Source organism: Typopeltis vanoorti, chromosome 21, assembly GCF_054136105.1.
Source record: "Typopeltis vanoorti isolate ZY-2024b chromosome 21, IOZ_Tvanoo_1.0, whole genome shotgun sequence".
Classification (NCBI taxonomy): Eukaryota; Metazoa; Arthropoda; class Arachnida; order Uropygi; family Thelyphonidae; genus Typopeltis; species Typopeltis vanoorti.
Window position 1 is genome coordinate 48,600,490 of NC_143569.1, and position 19,560 is coordinate 48,620,049.

General features: G+C 34.1%; 1 protein-coding gene across 1 annotated transcript in view; it reads left to right on the forward strand.

The window, feature by feature from the left end:
* The window catches only part of LOC150094836 (coiled-coil domain-containing protein 39-like), a 350,814-nt gene that overhangs the window by 55,315 nt on the left and 275,939 nt on the right, over positions 1 to 19,560 (forward strand). The window contains exons 4-6 of the mRNA XM_090411364.1: positions 530 to 676; positions 5,973 to 6,131; positions 14,317 to 14,409. Coding sequence (XP_090267490.1) covers positions 530 to 676; positions 5,973 to 6,131; positions 14,317 to 14,409 — 399 coding nt within the window. The remainder of the gene's footprint in view (positions 1 to 529; positions 677 to 5,972; positions 6,132 to 14,316; positions 14,410 to 19,560) is intronic.

Sequence of the window (19,560 nt, forward strand, 5' to 3'; positions counted from 1 at the left end):
CTTAAACTAGATCCTAAACCTTAATACATGTTTGCAAATGTTTTTCCATGGAAATTAAGTTTGTTTGTGGTTAAGAAAGGGGTAAGAACTAATTTTTTCTCTCATAGAGCAGTGATTGGAACAGGTTGCCTATTGAAGTGGTGAGAGCATCTAGTGTGAATAAGGAAAAGTGTGACATTTGGTGTGGGTGATGTACAGCCTTCCTGAATGAATCCTCGACTCCCTGATCATGATAATTATTCAACACAAGCAATTATATAATGGGAAAAGCAGTTTATTTATGAAAATTATTCTTAAAGAATCCTTTATTTCAAATTAATCAGTGAACTCTTTTATATTGACTAGGTGAAGATTATATTCATCTTGATATCTGCAAAAATATTCTTGCATTGTTTATTAATGAATATACATAAATAATGTTAGTTTTTATAAATCTTAATTTTATACAAAGTAAGTGTTTAGATCTTTATGAATATAATTTGTGCAACTAATTTTACGTTTTTAAAAAAAAATTTTTTTATGTATGAAGAAATTACAAAATGCTCGACAACACGAGTTTGAGACAGAACAACATCTTCATAAGTTGCTTGAGAGAGAAATTAGCCGTTTATTACAAGAGATCCAGGAAACAGAAAAGGAAATTGAAAACCTGCATGACAGACAAACACTGTGTCAAGTAAGCTTAATGTTTTTGGTTCATATAATTTATGATTTAATATTTTTGTCATATTTTTTCTTATTTGGTGGAGAGATTAATTATCATCATCATCATCATCATGCATATCAAGGATTTAGGCCTAGCATGGCCTGTTCTGGCCTTAGAAGTCATTATTGAATCGTTTAAGAGGATTTCCTGGTTTTCTTTTTCCTAATGGCTAAGAAATTAATTATAATCTAAGTGAACTAAATTAATATTTGATACAAATAATTTATATGCTGACTAAATGTTCTTGACGGTCTGTGCATTTGACTGGTACTAAAGATTATGCCATGCAACATTATTGAAACGAATATGCAATGTACCTATTAAATAATGAGGCAGATTTTTTTATGAGTGGTGTACTGTTAATAGAATTGGATGAGTGTGCTCTTTCCATCAAGCACATTTATTGTAATGGTTTCATTAGTTCTTGTATAGACACTATTTGAGTGAGACTATGTTTGTGCCTCAATCAAAAATTTGAAAATGGAACAATGAGCTCTGATAATGAACATTTTATTTTAAACTGGACAAAACTACCTCAGAAGCATTAAATGATCTTGTACATAGATTACTTCCTATCACATACAAAATGCTTTAGCATTTCTAAAATTCTAAAGCAACACAAGTAAACAGTTTTGTGTATATCATCATAAATTTCCTGATATATACTCCCAAGGGGTGTTCAGGTTGTGCAAAAACACAATATAAAAAAAAGATTGTTCATGAGAAGATCATTGATATACAGGTATTTGTATAAGAGGAAGGGTGTAGGTGAAAGCACAGAGCTCTGGGATATTGCAGCATTGAAAACAAACAAACAAATAAAAAAATCACATAGGAGGAAACATCTATCACATGCAATGAATGACCAGGGAGGAAATTGGCAATCCACTCAAAAAGAAAAACAGCTGGGAGACCATAAGATAGTTGCTTGTTAAGAAGTCTGCAATGCCAGATTCAATCAGACACCAAGAATAAAATGTGATTTTCTAAAGCATTTGATTGAATGACTTTTCCAGGGTTTGTATCCAGTGGTGAGTAAGGTTGGTTAAGAAGATCTGTTGTGGAGTGAGAGTAATGAAATTCAGATTGGTGATTACAAATTAATTGGTGGCTATCCAGTATCCATTTGGCTCTCAATAATCTTTTTCATTCTTTTTGAGAGTATTGAAGTTAGGGCTATAGATGGCCGATGCTTATCTTTCTTTTTAGGAACTAAATTCAATCAAATATCAAGAGTAAACATGATTTTCTAAAGCATTCAATCAAATGACTTTTCCATGGCTTGTGTCCAATGGTAAGGTTGGTTAGAAGATTTACTGAGGAGTGAGAAGAGCGGCAGAATTCAGTTTGGTGGTAACAAATTAATTAGTGGCTATCCAAGTAGTTGGCTGTTAATAACTTTTTCATTATTTTTGAGACTTTTGAAGTGAGAGTAATGGATGGTTGATGCTTATCTTTTTTTTTTTTTTAAGGAACTAGTTGTATAGAAGCTTGTTTCACTATTGTTGGATAGATACAAGATGAGTATGACAGCTCATAAAAGCAATGCAGGATAGATGTTGGTTCTGGAGCACAAGCTTTTAGTATAACTGGAGAGTTGCCTGTCTAGGACTCATCAAGGCTATTGAATCTTTTTTGGCATCCTGTCAAAGATCAGAAGAGGAATACTGTAAATAATTCATGAAATAGTAGGAGGAGATGGCCTTGGTTGTCTAAAACAAGAACAGGAGGAAAAAACCAATGTGAAGAGGTCTGCCTTATCTTAAGGAGATATTGCCAGGTTTAGAGAAATGGAAATGAGGAAAGATGTGCTCAGCTGCCTTGATGAGGAACCAGAAGACTTAACTGTAAGCAAACTTAGTGCATTCGATTCTTAGAAAGTCTATTTTAGATTTCCAGATGAGTTTTTTTTTTTTGCATTTGATATGAACCTGTAGTAAGTTCTGTGTATTCTGAATTTTTAGCTTGGACTTGGATAGATTTGTTGGAGGCTTGAATAAGGGATGGGTGATCTCAACGGCGAGGAATAAAGGCATTCATCCCAGCAAGAATAATTCTAATTATTAGATTGATGCAAGTGCTTGTTTTAGGAGAATAGAAAACAAATTCTGAGGTCATCTCAGTTTGCACCATTGTGCTATAGAATATGAGGGTGAGAGTGGTTAGGAAAAGGACAATCTGTAGAAAGAGAAATGCAAACAAGGTTATGGTCAAAGTTCCAACAGGAGAGCTAATATCAACAGTGTATTTGCAGGGAAAGCTGGTTAAGAAAGTTCCAAGGTATTGGACCTTTCTTAATCAAATGATAAGGGAAAATGAGGATTATCTGGGATTCTAGTTAGTTAGTGAACAGATTATGTTCAGTCATTACTGACAGTAGATAATTCAGCTACACTGTCAATTTGGTCTGTGAAATTAGAGAAGGAGAGCTAGTTGGAAATATGGATATTGTAGTTTCCAGTGTTTGGGTAATTATACTGTATATGATCAACTTTCAGAGATAATAATCAAGAAGGGCTGTATAGTCACCAGAGTAAGAGCATTGAAGGCATCAAATGAAGACAACAAAGTGTGACAAGAAAATCTTGAGCTAAAACAGATCATATAAAGGTGATTCTTAGTCTGATAACTTTTGGCTTGGTATATCAGACTTGACAAAAGCACATATCCTACTCTTCTTATGGAAAGTTTCAAGTATGTAATATGGAAAGGTCAGGTGATCTGTAGTTATAGAGGATGTCAGTTGAGGTTCAATAATGAATATCAGATCAGGTTTTGTGTATGTAAGTTGTGTTGCATGTCACCGATTTTAGTATTGAGTCCTAGGATGTTGGTAAAGTTTATATGGAAGTGTTTTTTTACATGAAATTATCTTATTTGTCAAATTTTTGGGTTTATTTTTATTTTTTGCAATTTTTTGTTACAGTTTTGAAATTCTTTGTTGGTTTTTGTGAAATAGTTGTTAAACTTCAGTGACAGTAATTTTTTATGATATCATTCATGGTAGTGGAATATTGGTAAAATTTATAGAGCAGCAGCATGCAGCAAGGGTGAGGGACCTTTTGAACATGCCCCCCCCCCCTGCACACACTCACATAGCCCAACTCTCTAATCTAGGCATGGCTTGGATAGTGCTCCCTGCAAGCCAAGGTGCTATACTTACTTTCTCCAGGCACAACTTAGCAAGATTATTCACCAGCTGATCAGGAAGCCTCCCAGAGTGTTACCTTTATTTCATTTCATACTACTTTTATTTCATAATATTATTCCATTGAAGTAAGGTTATGCTTTCATGCAAGGCGCTGTTATGTATCATATGTATACTTAAGTATATTGCAAAAATTATATGGAATAACTCCCCCCCCCTTAAATAATGCATCAGTTGGAGCATTCAAGATCAGTTAGAATAGAAAAGTGATGCTAAAAAAGAAAACCCCAAAATAGTCATGTAAAGACTACATGAACTGATTAAAGGGGAGGGGGGGGATAGAAGAAGAATGCTGAAAAGCACTGTGTATTCCATCCATAATGCCATCAGTGAATTCTGTCAACTAGGCATTCATGGTGTCCACTGATTACATCCTGAGCTTTTTAGCTTTGGTTTAAATGATAGCATTGCTATGTCTAAGCTGAACTTACCTACCAAACAGTGAATGTGTGACTGGCATGACAGTGCACACTGTAATTCTACATTAGGCCATTATAAAGCTGTAGTTTAGAGTGAAGAATCATAGCATGTGCGCGCGCACACACACACACTCTTTAAATCAGATGAGTGTGTGAATATGGTGGCTGCCCAGGAGAACTTTATTTACCAGAGTATATCATCCTATCTGCCAGCCTGGTTGGCCGAGTGGCTAGTGTATCCACTCTCCAGCCAAGAGGCTGCAGGTTCGAATCCTGCGTAGGCATGGATGTTTTTGATTGTCTTCCCCCTTCATACATTCATTCATTCACCCCAAGTATAGATACACTCTCCCAATATGGACTGGGTCACTATGGGAGTGGTAGACCCTAAACCTCCCTCAATGGGAGAGGCCTTCACCCTGCAGTGGGTAGAAAAATAGGCTGTTCATCATCCTATCTGTTTAGTGCTGGTAGTATCAGTATAGTATGTAGATGCCCCTGGTTTGAATTAGAACCCCTTGTTCATAGGACATGGAAAAATTAACATTGGTTAATTTGTATCTATCTATCAAATTTTTACCATTTTATTATCTCTGCCTTTTTTTCTAATTTTTCTCCAAACATGTCCATATATCTGAGATTCTTACTCTGTTTTTTAAATTTCTAGCAAAAACAGCTTTGTCTTTTCTAGTATCGGGGGGAGCCATAGGTCCCGGGTCGAGCCCGCTTCCTCTACAGATCAGAGCAACGAAAGAAGCCGCAGGCTTCTGCGTGGGGGAACGTTAGGTCCCGGTCGAGCCCGCTTCCTCCAACATGTAGGGCTGCTATTGCACCACCACTTTTTTTTTTTTTTAAATATTAATGACAGAAGATTAGAGTTTAAGACATTGGTTATGGAAGATCTTAAAGTCAGTAGGATTGAGCAGTACAAGGTTTATCAAGTGAAGAAGAATGGAATATTTGGTCAGTGAGAGAAAGCCATTTATGTATAGGAGGAAAAACTTTTGTGAAAGTTTATATCCCCAGGTACTGCAGCATTGGTGGAGAAACTGTTCACTATGATATACAGTGAATGACCAAGAAGGAACCAGTTTCCTAATTCCAGAGGATAGAATTCAGGTTTCTGTGCCAGACCATGGAAATATCAAGAGTAACTGTCTGAGTTTCTTCACACCTTTCTATTGATTGTTTGAAAAGTACATAGTGATAATTTGGAAATCTGCTGTGGATCAAATGGCAGAATCTATATTTCTGGTTGCTAATTAGCTGATGGTTTTCCTGGCAGTGAATAAGTTGACTGCTGCTGATGATCTTTTTTTATGATTTTTGAGAAAAGCTGAACTGTCACATTGCCAAATTGATTATAATGCATTGGCAAACTATTGCCATCCTTTTTTGGAATATATTGAATATTGACTTCCATACTGTCAAATAGATTCTGGAGAGGCATGATGAAAAACTGTAAGATATAGGACAGGAGTTGATATTGGAGTACACAGTTTGAAAACACTTATGATTGATAAAATTGTTAGATTGTTGCTGAATGTAGTTTCACATTGAAACAGTTGCATGTTAAATTATAAAATTAATGATAGTAAATATTACTGTTAATGCAGTGCATTTGAATATTCCATTTCAGCATATTATTGAAGAAAGATGCCAGAAGAAGAATGAACTTAAGTCCTCAATTCAATGGGATCATCAGGCCTTGGAAGCCTGGCTTTTAGAATCTGTTAAACATGAAGAAGATAATCAGGCACTTATGAAGTATACTCACCAAGATGTCAATAAAATTAAGGTGAGTTATTCATTATACTAATTTGGTTATTATTTTTGGTAGTATAAGCAATTAAAATGTTTCTTTTTTCATTGTTTGTTAGTGTTGTGACAGTATGCATAGTTGTATATAAAAAATGCAACAGCATTTTTTTTTTTTTTGGTGTTGGAGAATGTTGAAGTCTAGTTGGTTTCAGATCATAGATCATTTCATGCAGAGAAGTTTTTAAAACAAAAATGTATTTTTTTTTGTCAAATAGTGAAGAGTATAGCGGGACATGTCCATTATTGTTGTGATTCTGTTACCTGGTGTGTGACCCTCACTCTGTTTACGTGGAAGCTCAAAGCACTTTAAAAAAAGTTCCATGTTTGTTATCTAAAGGTTATAGTTTGTTATTTAAAGCTAAAGGTTAGATGATCTAACCTTTAGCCCACCCATAGTACTAATGTATGTTTTACAACCTTTTTTTGGATGGCATTCACATATTTTAAAAAAATAATAGTAATAAAAAACCCTCTGTGAATAGCACTTCATTTGTGTAAATATTATATGCCATGATGCACAGTTTAATTCCAAACACATTGAATTAAATTATATTGTGATAGTATCATTTAATAATTTTTAGTATTATTTATTATATTTTTAGTGCTATGGATAGACTAAGGACTAGATAATCTGGAAACTATGTGCTCTTAGGTATAAACAAGAATCTTTTCAAGATCATATGACTGGGGAAATATGACTTCTGCATTACTTCAACCTTTGTATCACATCTGGGTCTGGCTCCCACTGATGAGACCTCAGTAAAGGTCAAAACCAGTCTCAGTAATGACCCTTTCCATAATGCATAGCGTTATACATGTCTATAAGGATGTGGGTGTTGCATTGTGGGATACTAAGGCAGCTGATGTGAAGTCATTAGCCTCTATATATACAAGTAGCCAAGTTTTGAAGTGATTTTACATGTAAACTTTGCTTATACTTGGATAAAGGATGAAACCAAGAATGTAATTCCTTGGCATCTTTAATTTATAGTATTGTTATGTGCCATCCACTCATTTTCGACTCTTGGTGATCCTGTGAACAAAGGCTCTTCATTCCACTTGGCCTCTTGTCCTTTCTTTCAGTAATTGTAAGTTCAAGTTGGTAAGTTCTTTTATGGTGTCCATCCAACTCTTTGTGGTCTTCCTCTTCTTCTCATTCCCACAGTTTTCCCCAACATAACTGCCTTCTCCAATGATTCATCATTGCACATAATATGACCCAAGTACATCAATTTCTGTTTAGTGATCGTTGCCTCCAAGGAACATTCTGTCTTTATATTCTCTAAAACCTTCTTACTGGTCATTCTTTAGTCCATGGATTCTTAATAGTTTCCTTCACACCAATAATTCAAATGAATCGGTTTGCTTTCTGTCTTTCTTCTGAATAATCCAGCTTTCACATTCATACATCACTACTGGAAATACCATTTCTTTGACAATTCTGCCTTTCATGGCCTTACTCACACCTCCATCTTTCATAATTTTTATCAGGTTTAACATTGCTTTTTTTTTTCCCGATGACTATCCTTCTTTTAATTTCATTCTTCACATTTATCATCATTTACGATTCTGGATCCCAGTAAATCATAACTTTCAATGATTTCTATGTTATCTCCCTCTATTATAAATTCATTTAAATTGCCAGAAGCCATTACTTTTGTTTTGCTGATGTTTAAATTAAATCCGACTTTGTTACTTTCTGTCTTAATCAATAGAATCAACTGCTCAGATCTTCTTTAGTTTCTGCTATGAGGGTTGTATCATCTTCATATCTTAAATTATTTATTTTTCTCCCACCAATCTTAATTCCAGCTGGATCTTTGTCTAAATCAGCCATTCTCATAATTTATTCACTATAAATATTAAAAAGGCAGGTTGACAGTATACCACCCTGCTGCACCCTTTTTTCCACTTGAATGTTGTCTATTTTTCCAAAGACTGTTTTTACTGAAGCTTCTCGGTTGTCATACAGCTCTCTTATCAAGAGTATTAGATGTTTGCAATGAAACAGGATCAATAAAACAGTGAATACTTCCTTCTGAAATTCCCTTGTTCTTTCCATAATCCATCTCATGTTTGCTATTTGGTCTCTAGTTCCTCTACTTCTCCTACAGCTTTGCTGTTCTTGTGGCATTTCTCTATTCATAATATAACCAACTGAAAAAACTTTCAACAATATTACAAAGATTATATCTGGATTATGGGATTTAGATTATGAGGCCAGATTGCGAGTATGTGGATTGCAGACTCTGGTTAACAGGAGAAAGAGGGTCTATGTGAAAGAGAGATATTATAGAGGTCTATAAACTTTTGAATGGGTGTTATAGGATATCAGCTGATGAAATCTTTTGTTATATGGAAGGTGGGAAGAGAACATGAAGACATTCATGGAAGTTAAATTTATTTTCAGTCAAGAAAGAGCTAGGTTTTTCTCCCAGAGAGTAGTGAGTGAGTGGAATAATTTGCCCTTAGCAGTAGTGAGTGCATCTAGTGTGAATGAATTTAAGGGAAGGTATGATAGCTGGTTTGGATAATTTATAGCCTCCCTCAATGTATCCTTGACTCCCTGGAGGTCTCAGATAATAATAATAATATTAAATGATGACCTAGTTGACAATAGATATTTGCAACTACTAACTACATTATACCTTCACTTTTGAGAACTGCATTTTACTGTTTTACATTTAAATTCTGTTACTCATCTGCCACATTTTAACATCTTCTTCTTCCATTCACGTATTAACATGTTATAGTTTATTATTGCTGCCATCCAATTGTAATTATAAATTGCAGCCAGCCATTGGCATGACTAATTCATTTGTTTGCTATGATAAGATTCTGATGCAGTTGAATCTCATTATAGCAAACACCTTTATAATAAACTGATTTATTATAACCAAGTACTAATAGGATCCAACCAAATCTCCATAGGTGAAGTCTATTATAAAGGAGATTCATTATAGCAACTTATCTACTTTAAGAAACTATTTCTCTGGTTCCATGAGTTTGATATAGTGCAATAGAATGCATTTGTTTATCCCATTTTTATTGTTAGAATAGACACACTTGTGTTTCTCCATAAAAAGATTCTTCTTGAACAGGCTTTCATATCAATAATAGACAACAAAATTAAGACTAGGCCTATTCCAGTCTACAATATAGGCTTTGGCAGGCCAGTCCTACTTTGACTTCTTTTTATGTGCAACTTCCATATGGTTGTGCTGACATATTTCCAGGAATCATCCAATTTCATTTATTGTAGATTTCTCCACAAGAACATTAATATATATATAGGTTCATGGATTTTTGTTTAGTGTATATGGTCTTTAGGAAAACTCAGGAACATTCCTACTTGGATGCTATAAAGGATCCTTTTTTTCCCCACTCCCAAAATTTCTTTAGAATTGTAAGAGCAGCTGAGCTCCTGACAGTAGGCTTTACTTTATTTTACTTAATCCTTCAATGAAGGATTTTCAAGGCATTTTGATAATCATTTTTAGTTGATTAATCAACTTTTGGGCTGTATTGACCATATCTGATATGTTTCAGTAATAAATCTGAACCACTGTTTCAGTTTCTTGAATCAACATTTTAAGGATGGTATTTCAAAATATTACATGAAATTATTAAGTGTTGGGAGAGTGGAGAACCCATTGCCAGACTCTGAAATAGCTTGTCTTTCTTATAGACTGTAAGACAGCATTTTAAAAATGACATAAAGGAAAATATCTAGTGTATGAGTTTAGCCAAGAAATCCAAAGCATTTTCTTTTTGGACATTTGTTAGTAGGAAAATAACATCAGACTGATAAGGAAATCTTGATGATGATGATTAGCATTAGTACTGTGGATGAAGGACTAGAATAATCTGGAAACCATGCCATAGAGACTGAAAAAAGAATCCTTTCAATCCACTTCAAGCCTCCAACGAGCAGGCTAGTGGTCTCATATTAGGCAATGGAATTCATCTACCCCCTAAAGGCATTCACATACATCCATGCCTATGATGGTGTCAGCCTGATTTGTTGGAGAGCAGTTATGATCCACTAGGCCAACTAGGCAAGTATTCAGTTTTTCTGCAATGTATTTAGAATTATTTATATATGCATTCACTTTTACATGAAAATGGTGACTGCTTACAAGTACATTAAGCATTATTATACACAGATGAATCTTATCCATCTGCTTTATGTGTAATCTCCTATCCAAGAAGTTGGTTATCATGATGTAACTCATGGCATAACAACATGAGGTGAGGACCCTATCTCTTCCACATATTGGCATAAGTATTCATGGCTGTAAATCTGTATGTTGTGGCTGTAAATCTGTATGTTGTGTGTGTGTGTGTGTGTGTGTGTGTGAGAGAGACCGGATAAAGTTCCTCATTTCATGGATGGAATCGAATCCAGGTCTTTCCAACTAAAGGGCTTCATCTATACTGACTGAGCTATGGAGGCTCTAGCTATAGGTCCAGGCAGCATATATTCTTTGTGAACTTATTAGAGTATGTTCCCTGCCAAAATCTTAGTATCAGATATAGTCAAGATATTCAGGTATTGTTTCATAGGAAACTGCTTATTGATAACAATTAGTATGAAGAGATTGAGGGCCTGGTGATGAATTCTCCACTCTCTCTTCAGCACTTCTTTTGGTAAATTTTTTAAAACATCTGCTTTAAAACATTTCTCCATGAACCTGAAATCCTCTCTCTCTCTCTCTGTCTCTCTCTCTCTCTCTCTCTCTCTCTCTCTCGTATAACAAACAAAGAATTAAAATTTGTGAAATTAGAATGAATGAACATAAATTCATTTTATGAATTTATGTTAACTGCTGAATAAACTGGACTTTATGATACCCTGCCATCTCCAAAGATATTGCATAAAAGTAATTTCAGATATAGTTACCTATTATGGAATTCTTTAAAGGCCTTCATAATTGCCTAAATCTGAATCATAGTGATTATATGCAACTTTCTAGAATATAGAAGTTATTACATTTAATATTAAAATTGATGTTAAAAACAGTTTTTAACGTCAACATTTCAAAAATTGATATTATTAGTACTTTTAAACGCCCGTGTGTTCCCCTGTCCACACAACTGTTTGAATGTATGCACAGGCATGGCTCCTGTAATGAATACCACATATAATGACAATTCCATTTTCATGACTGTTTTTTATATGTTGTTAATGTAATAATGTTAAATATAGACATATTTTCTGGTTCTCTATGTAATGAGACACTATTTCATTATAATGAGCACTTTTGGTTTATAATATTACGAGAATATGCATGGGAATTATCAGCTCCTCTGACCAAACTGTTTAATTTAAGCCTCAGTACTGGGATGGTGTTAGTAGAGTGGAAAGAGGGCAAAATAGTCCCATTGCATAAAGAAGACTCCAAGACAGAAGTATTAACTTATAGGCCAATCAGCATTTCAGGAATGGTGATTAAGGTATTAGAAAAATTGGTACAAGACAGAATTCAGGAATGAGTGGATAGGAATATGATACTCTATAAGGGATAACTTGGTTTTGGAAAGGATAGTTCTTGCCTTGGTAATTTGCTTACTTTTTATAATAAAGTGACAGTGAAGTTGAAAAAGGAAAATGGCTATTCAGTGATATTGCTAGACTTTGCAAAAGCATTTGACAAGATTCCACAAGTAACAGATTAATTTGGAATTCATAGGAAATTAGCAGTAATTTCTAAGTACTTTTTTTTTAAGTACTATTATCATGATATCCTGTACCCCTTAGGGTACATACCTGCCTGGTTGTCGAATAGTTAGCACATCCACTCTTGAGCAAACAGGCTGTAGGCTTGAATCCTGCCATGGGCATAAATGTTTGTGATTATTTTTAGGTGGAAGATGAATTTCATCACCAGGTGAGACCAATGCCCCCACTTATTGGAGGCCTTAAGTGGCTTGAAAAAGTTCCATGTTTGGTCTCTAGAATAAGGTTTCTGGACCAGGTAAAAAATAAATGAAAAAAAATCAATAAAAAAAAAATATATATATATATATAAATCCTTAACCCACCCATAGTACAAATGTGCGATAGGTTTACAAATTTACCTTTCATGGGTGGGAGCCACATAAAAAATAAAAAATAAAAAATACACTTATGGACAAAATTAATGAACACTTTGAGAATGTGGTATAATTTGTAAGTTTGCAATGAAACAGGACAAAATTTTGTTATGGTGATGTATTGTAGAATCATAATGAAATGAGGAGACAGCAAGAAATCAGACAGTTGTAAGAGACATTACATATGGGTGTATGAGAATTACCAAAAGATCACATTACAGAAGTTGACAAAATATGCTTGAAAATATGGTCACATAAATCAGAATGGTGTATTATCCAGTCTAATGGCTAAATAGGCCTCATAGCACTGGACCATGCTCAATATAAGGGTGTCATAAGATTCTTTGGCAATTAAGCTACCAGAACAGATATTAGTTCACCAAGGAGGTGACTGTCTGTGTGCAGTGTGATTCCTAAAGGCTTACTTCCCACACCTTTGATTGGATTTATCCAGTAGTCATTAGATATCAGCTTCCAGACACTCCTTCACCACTTCAGCTCCATAGTTGTTGGCATTATCATGCATAAAAAAAAAATCTTGGCCAACAGAACCTCTATGAAGTTGTGTATAGGGTTTGAGGACCTGGTGCCTCTGCACAGTTACAGTATCCCAATCAAAAACATGAGGAGGAGGGGGGTTGCAACTGGGCCTCATCAGAGAACACAACTGTATCCCCATTTGTCAGAGCTCCAAGTCACCTGTTCATGGCCAGTGGTTTGTGGTTAATGGGATACAAACTGCAGGCTTTCTTACATAGCGTCACTTGAATTAATCCTTCTTAATCCTGCTCAGATGGAAATGTTTTACCTGTGTCTACAGCATCCTCAAGAGATAGTTGGTGACAGGACATTGTAGGGTTCTGTTTTGCTGTTAGAGCCAGTTAGTATCTGTTCTGGTTGATGTAATCCTTAAGCAACCTTGGCCATCTCTTTTTATAATGGTTTCTGTCTCCTAAAACTGCATCCCTAATGCTGAGATAAAACTTCTATAACTTTGTGATACATTAAGCCAATGTATCACCTTCACCTGTGAATGCCAATCTCAAGTTGTCCAGTGGTCCTCCATCTCAAAGAATCATCCAAACAGTGATGACCACATCTCCAGTACCCTCACAAGATGGTACTCCAGTACCATTTTGTGAGGGTACTGGAGATGTGGCTAACCACTGAGCAAGCCAGAAAACAGGAATGATGTTGTTGCAATCTATGTTTTTCTAGACCTGAGTAATTTGCATTGTGTATGGATCTGTTAAGTGATAGAAATATCTGTTGAATACTTAGAAACTTGCAATGCCAGAATACCTATTACATCATATATTTGCCTTTGGAGACACTGTAAAACTTAAAATATGAATGAAAAACATTTTGTTCTGCTAATATTATCAATCACTGTATTAGGAATATGATGATGGTGTTAGGTGCTAGCAGCTGTTTTAATTGCATGTCATTAATAATGTCATTGATGATGGTGTTAGAAACCTTAGTAGGTGTGCTTTAATTGCATGTGATTCATAATATCATTTATAAGTATAAATATCCAAGCATTCAGCTACATTCATGTAGTTGAATGCTTAGATATTTAAGAAGTAATATAATCACTTTTGATATTACTACTTACAGATAAGCTGTATAATATGACTTATAGGAATTGATAAACATGTAAAAAATTAGTGATAAAAATTCAAAATGTCTTAAATGTTACTTAATTTCTGTTTCAAGAGAACTTACCAATATATTGGTTAAAACTGAACTGAACTTATCCAAAGCTGGATATTTGAATATAATGTTGGTTTGGGAAAATACCAAATGTCAATAAAATTATGATTAAAAAAATTGATGAAATTAAATCTCATATGGAAATGAGGTAAAATTTATAGTTGTTTATAGAAATCTGTGAGCAATTAAATAGGAATATTGTGATGGCAAATGAATGTGTTAATAAAGATGATGAGAAGTGATGTTGGCCAGGAAGATGAATTAGATTTTTACTATTAAGCACTGTGAAATATTATGTGGAGAAGTTAAATGTTATGTAATTTACATATATATTTTTGTGCTTTCTTTAGGAGGTTGAATTGCAACTTGAAAGAGCTGCAAAAGAGTTCTATAAGGCTAAGTCATCATTAGATGAATCTGAGACAGATATGTTTGCTGCTCAGGTAGGATGCTGTTTAGGTGTATACACATATATAAATAATCATTTTTTAATATTTGGAAAGCAAGTATCATATTTATCTAAGTTAATATCCCATATTTATCAAATAGTACATATTTATCCCAAACTACAACAGTTACATGTGGATAATGGCAGATGTTTTGTTCCACAAAACAGACAAACCAGCCAGAAGAATGTGCATAATTTACAGATGTAATATAAGCCTCATATTCTTATTTGCTTCAATCATAATTTCAAACAACCACAATCACTTGCCATCTTATCAATTGTCTATCATAGCATAGCAGTCAGTGTAATATTAGCATCACTGTCCATAGCATAGATGAATGAAAGGAATTAAAATGTGAAAAGTATGAAACACGAAAGAGGAGAGCCTGTGTAGCTCAGTAGAAGTGGCGTTTGCACTCTATGGTGCTTGACCGCATGAAGAAAGGATTTGGTGGTTCAAATCTAACTAGAGGAAATTTTTCTAAGCCTTTTTTCGACCGGTTCCCGAGTTAGTTGATCTCTGGCACGGGCTAGCGGGTTTTTTTCTCCCGGAAACTCGGGTTTTTCGTCCCATAAACTCAAGAAAATCGACCGTCGAACCCACATTATTTGACATTAAAAAAAATATATTGTGTTAGGGTTAGGGACCACGAGATGGCGGCACATTTGAGCCATCTCTCTTCACTGTGTACCGCTTAATTAGTGATAGCCTTGGGCCATCTATCTCTGATTGGTACCAGTGGAGATTGAACTGCCCACTCAGTCTCCAAAAAGTTAGATAGGGCTAAATGGCCTCGCCTACTCCCGTATACGGGAACAAATAGGCGTTAGCTGATTTTTTTGATGAGCTGATATTTATATTTCACTTACTAAGGGAAGATATGGTGGCGGAGGTGGGGTGATTGCAATACTTCAAAATTTAAATCAATTCTGTATAGGACATGTTTCAGATAATTTCATCATATATTTTATAACTGTTAAGAAATAGAATTATTATTATCGAAATGCACACTTTACAAATAATAACAACAATAATAATAATAATAATCAGTTATTTTCTGTTTTCAACGTTTTTCAAGTGAAGAGGTCATGAAGGTTGCAACTCCACTACAATTAAGTTTAACAGATTCAACAATATTATTGTCTAATTTCTTTTTCTTGTGCGGAAGAAAAACAGTATAATGAAACCCTTATAATTACATCAGATGTTCTGTTGGCAAAAATAGTAAGAAAATAATCACTTGCACTTTCTTTTCAAAATACAGACAAAGAACATTAAATTCACCCAATGAAAAAGAAAATACTACATATTATCTGGATTTTTTTTCTTGTAGTATAAAGGAGAAATCACTGCACATTTTAAAAAGACATTTTCTTCCAGTTTAGATGTGTGGCACTGTTGAAGTAGCTATCCTTTTACTACTATTTTACACTAAAATGTATGAGCATGTTCCCCAAGTGATTTACATTTGTAACAATTGTCTTGCAAACGATTTTCAAAATAAATTTGTAAAATATCTGCAGGTTGAATAGGTTGATAATCCCAAAAATTTAAACAATTATGTAACACATATGCACCTATTTTTAAAGAATTCAGATCCTTTTTTTTTCCCAAGATAATCCTATCAAATATTTTATAATTTGATAAATAATTATTTATCAATTTATTTATTGATATTATCATCATCATCATGTACCCTCAAGGGGTGTACAGGATGTTATGTTAGTACTACATGAAGAACTTAGATCATTACTAACTTATTATCAACAATTTTCCTCCAAATCAATATGTTATCTGTCAAGACCTCCAGATAAGATCATTATCAAATCTTATAATTCTCTTCTAAGGCACTTTTTACTTTATCAATCCACATATAATTTGGTCTTCCTCTGGGTCTTTTTTCTGCCAACCTTTGCAGAGAACACTTGTTTTGTTAACGTTCCTGGATGATATTGCCACTGATGCCATCTGCTCTTGCCTCTAATCTTTCTCAGGAATCTCATATCCATTGTCTTTGGACAAGTTTTATTTATAGCCCAGCTCTCAGATCCATAAGTTAAAACTGACTTAAACACTGTCTTGTATACAGCTAATTTAGTGTTTTGACTAATATCTTTCTTATTCCATATGAATTCATTCAGTTGACTTCCTACCATACCAGCTTTGTTGATTCTGTTGTCTATTTCCTTATTTAATTTACCATCTTCACTGAAAATCGTGCCTAAGTAGCTGAAATGTTTTACTTCTATAGGTTCTCCATTCACAATGCAGTTGATATTTTCAATGTTTCTGCCTATTTTCATTGTCTTTGTCTTGTTATTGCTGATTTATTACTACAGTTATTCAATTTAATCAGGGAATCTTGCAGACTTGTACTCGATTTATTTAAAAGTATAACATCAGCAGCATAAAGAGCTGAGATCAACATCTCCAATTTGATATCAGGTTTAATACTACTTTCCTTCATAATGTGATCCATATAGATAATAAATAACAGAGGGGATAATGTACATTCTTGTATGACACCAGATTTGACATCAAATCATCTTCCTGTACTTTCTTCAATTCTAACTGCTGACTTACAACTCAAATAAAGACTGAGTATTGCTTGATATAATGCCCCGCTGACACCATTCAACTTTAGCGTTTTGAATAGCTTCTCTTTTGGCACTTTCTTGCTTTTTCCAGATCTACAAAACTTAAATACAGATCTTTGTTATATTTCCATGATTTCTCAACAATTTGTCGTAAAGTGAAGATCTGATCCTGACAACCTCTATTTGGCCTGAATCCAGCTTGTTTTTCACATGCTTCCCATCCACAATATTTCCCAACCCTTTCTCAAGTATACTTGCATAGATCATGCCAGGAACACTCAGTAGTGAAATACCTCTGTAATTTTCACATTCAGTTTTATTTCCCTTTTTGTATATGGATACTGTGAGAGCTCTGCTTCAATCATCTGAAATGATCTGTACTTGATCATTTCTGGTCGAATATCATTTGCTCCTGTTGCCTTTCCACATTTTAGGCTTTTGATGGCTTTTTCTACTTCAAATATGGATATGTATTCCTGATTGCAAGCCTGTGGAGTGTTTTTTACCATTGTGCTGTCACTACTTGTTTCATTTAGCAATTTTTCAAAGTAGTTACTCCATACATAAAGGGTATTTTTTTTTCTCCAGTTTTCATGTCACCTTTATCATCTCAAATTCTTTTTACAGCACTCTTTGCTCCATTTCTGAGCTTTTTGAACAGCCTCCGCAATATTTTGCTACCTTCCTGATATTTATTTTCTATGTTCTTGCCAAAGTCTTTCCATGACTTTTTTTAGCTAGTATTTCACAGTGTTTAGCTTTCTTACATTTATCTCTGTATTTTCTAAGAGCACAAGATGATTTATTTGCCAGGAACTTTTGATATGCTTTCTTCTTTTCCTTCACTGCTGCTTTAACTTCCTGTGTCCACCATGGAGTTCTGATTTTTCTGTACTTGCAGACAACCTCACCACATGCCTCTCTGGCTGAATCAGTGTTTTCTGCAGTGCTTGCCAATGAATCTCCAAGGTTTGGTTCCTGTTCTCAAACTCTTTCATTTTTTCTTCAATAAGCTTTGTGTATTTTAGTCTACAGTTCACATCTGAGAGCTGCTCAACTTTTATTTGCTTTAAAACTTTCCTACATGTTCTTCTTTTCAATATTTATCCTGCTCATGAGACTATTGGTGATCACTTCCAATTTCAAATCCTCTGTACACTCTAGTGTCCTGTACCAGGGAGAAAACATCACTATCAACAATAACATAATCAGTGAGACTTTCCTTATTCCTTGCCTCTTCTCTCCATGTGAATTTGTGCACATTTTTATGTTGAAGCATTGTGTTAGTAATAACCAGTCCATTCCCTGACCAGAAATCCAACAGGTATTTGCTATTATTATCAGCTTTGCTCTTTCCTGCAAATTTTCCCAAAATATTTTTATATTTTTGTATGATGGTTATTGATATTAATCATTTATAATTTGATGAATAATTTTTCTATAATAAAAGTGAAACTGTTAAGAAATTATTTTGACATAAATATTTTATCAGCCTGTAAAAGAAATATCAGTATTTCTGTTGAGGATGTCTGCTAATCAACAATTGAAAACTAAACAAGACAATGTTCAAGACATTATTGCCTTATTTCTTTTGTTGAAAGTATAAAATGAAGTAATAGTTTGAATATTGTTTGTGAAAACTTACAAACTAGTTGAAATTTAGACAGTGTAGTTATGTAATTCTGTTCCAGGAGAGGGGTAGGGTGGGGGGATGCAGTTGAAAATTTTCAAAATTAGCGTAAAGTTTGATTTGGCTTGTATAGAATATCTATATATTTTCAACATATCTACAGTGGTTAATAGATATTATAGTAATTGTGCATCCTACAAAAAAGGAAAAAGAAACGGAAAGTCACCCGGAGAAGATAAGCTAGGTTCAGAACTATATAAATATGCAGGAACAAGATTCAAAGAAAGACTCTTATTATTTTGAAATAAAATTTACTCAACTGGTATCCCCCCAATAGAATGGAAAAAAGCAATTGTGATTCCTATCTTTAAAATAGGGAATAGAGATGACCCTAAAAACTATAGAGGTATCAGTATACTAAATTCCTGTTATAAAATATATAGCAGAATCTTAAATAACAAACTAATGAAATGTTCCGAAAACTTTATTCTAGAAGTACAGAATGGATTTAGAAAATGATGATCATGTATAGAACCGACCTTTTGCCTAAAATTAATAATAGAGAAAAGAAGAGAATATAATTTAGAAACACATATTGCATTTATTGACTTTGAAAAAGCATTTGACAAAGTTAAAAGAAACATATTCTTTAACGTATTAAAAGAAAGACAAATGCCAAATAATATCCTAAAAGCTATCACAAGTATATATGAAAATAATCAAATACAAATAAGATTAAATCACGAGCTATCATATACGAGAGAGATAAACCAAGGGGTCCGACAGGGATGTCCCCTCTCAGCAACTCTTTTTAATATCTATTTAAATGAAATAATAATAAAATGGAATAAAAATTTACATCAAGGAATTAAACTTTCTCCTATGGTTAACTTAAACACTCTCCTCTTTGCCGACGAC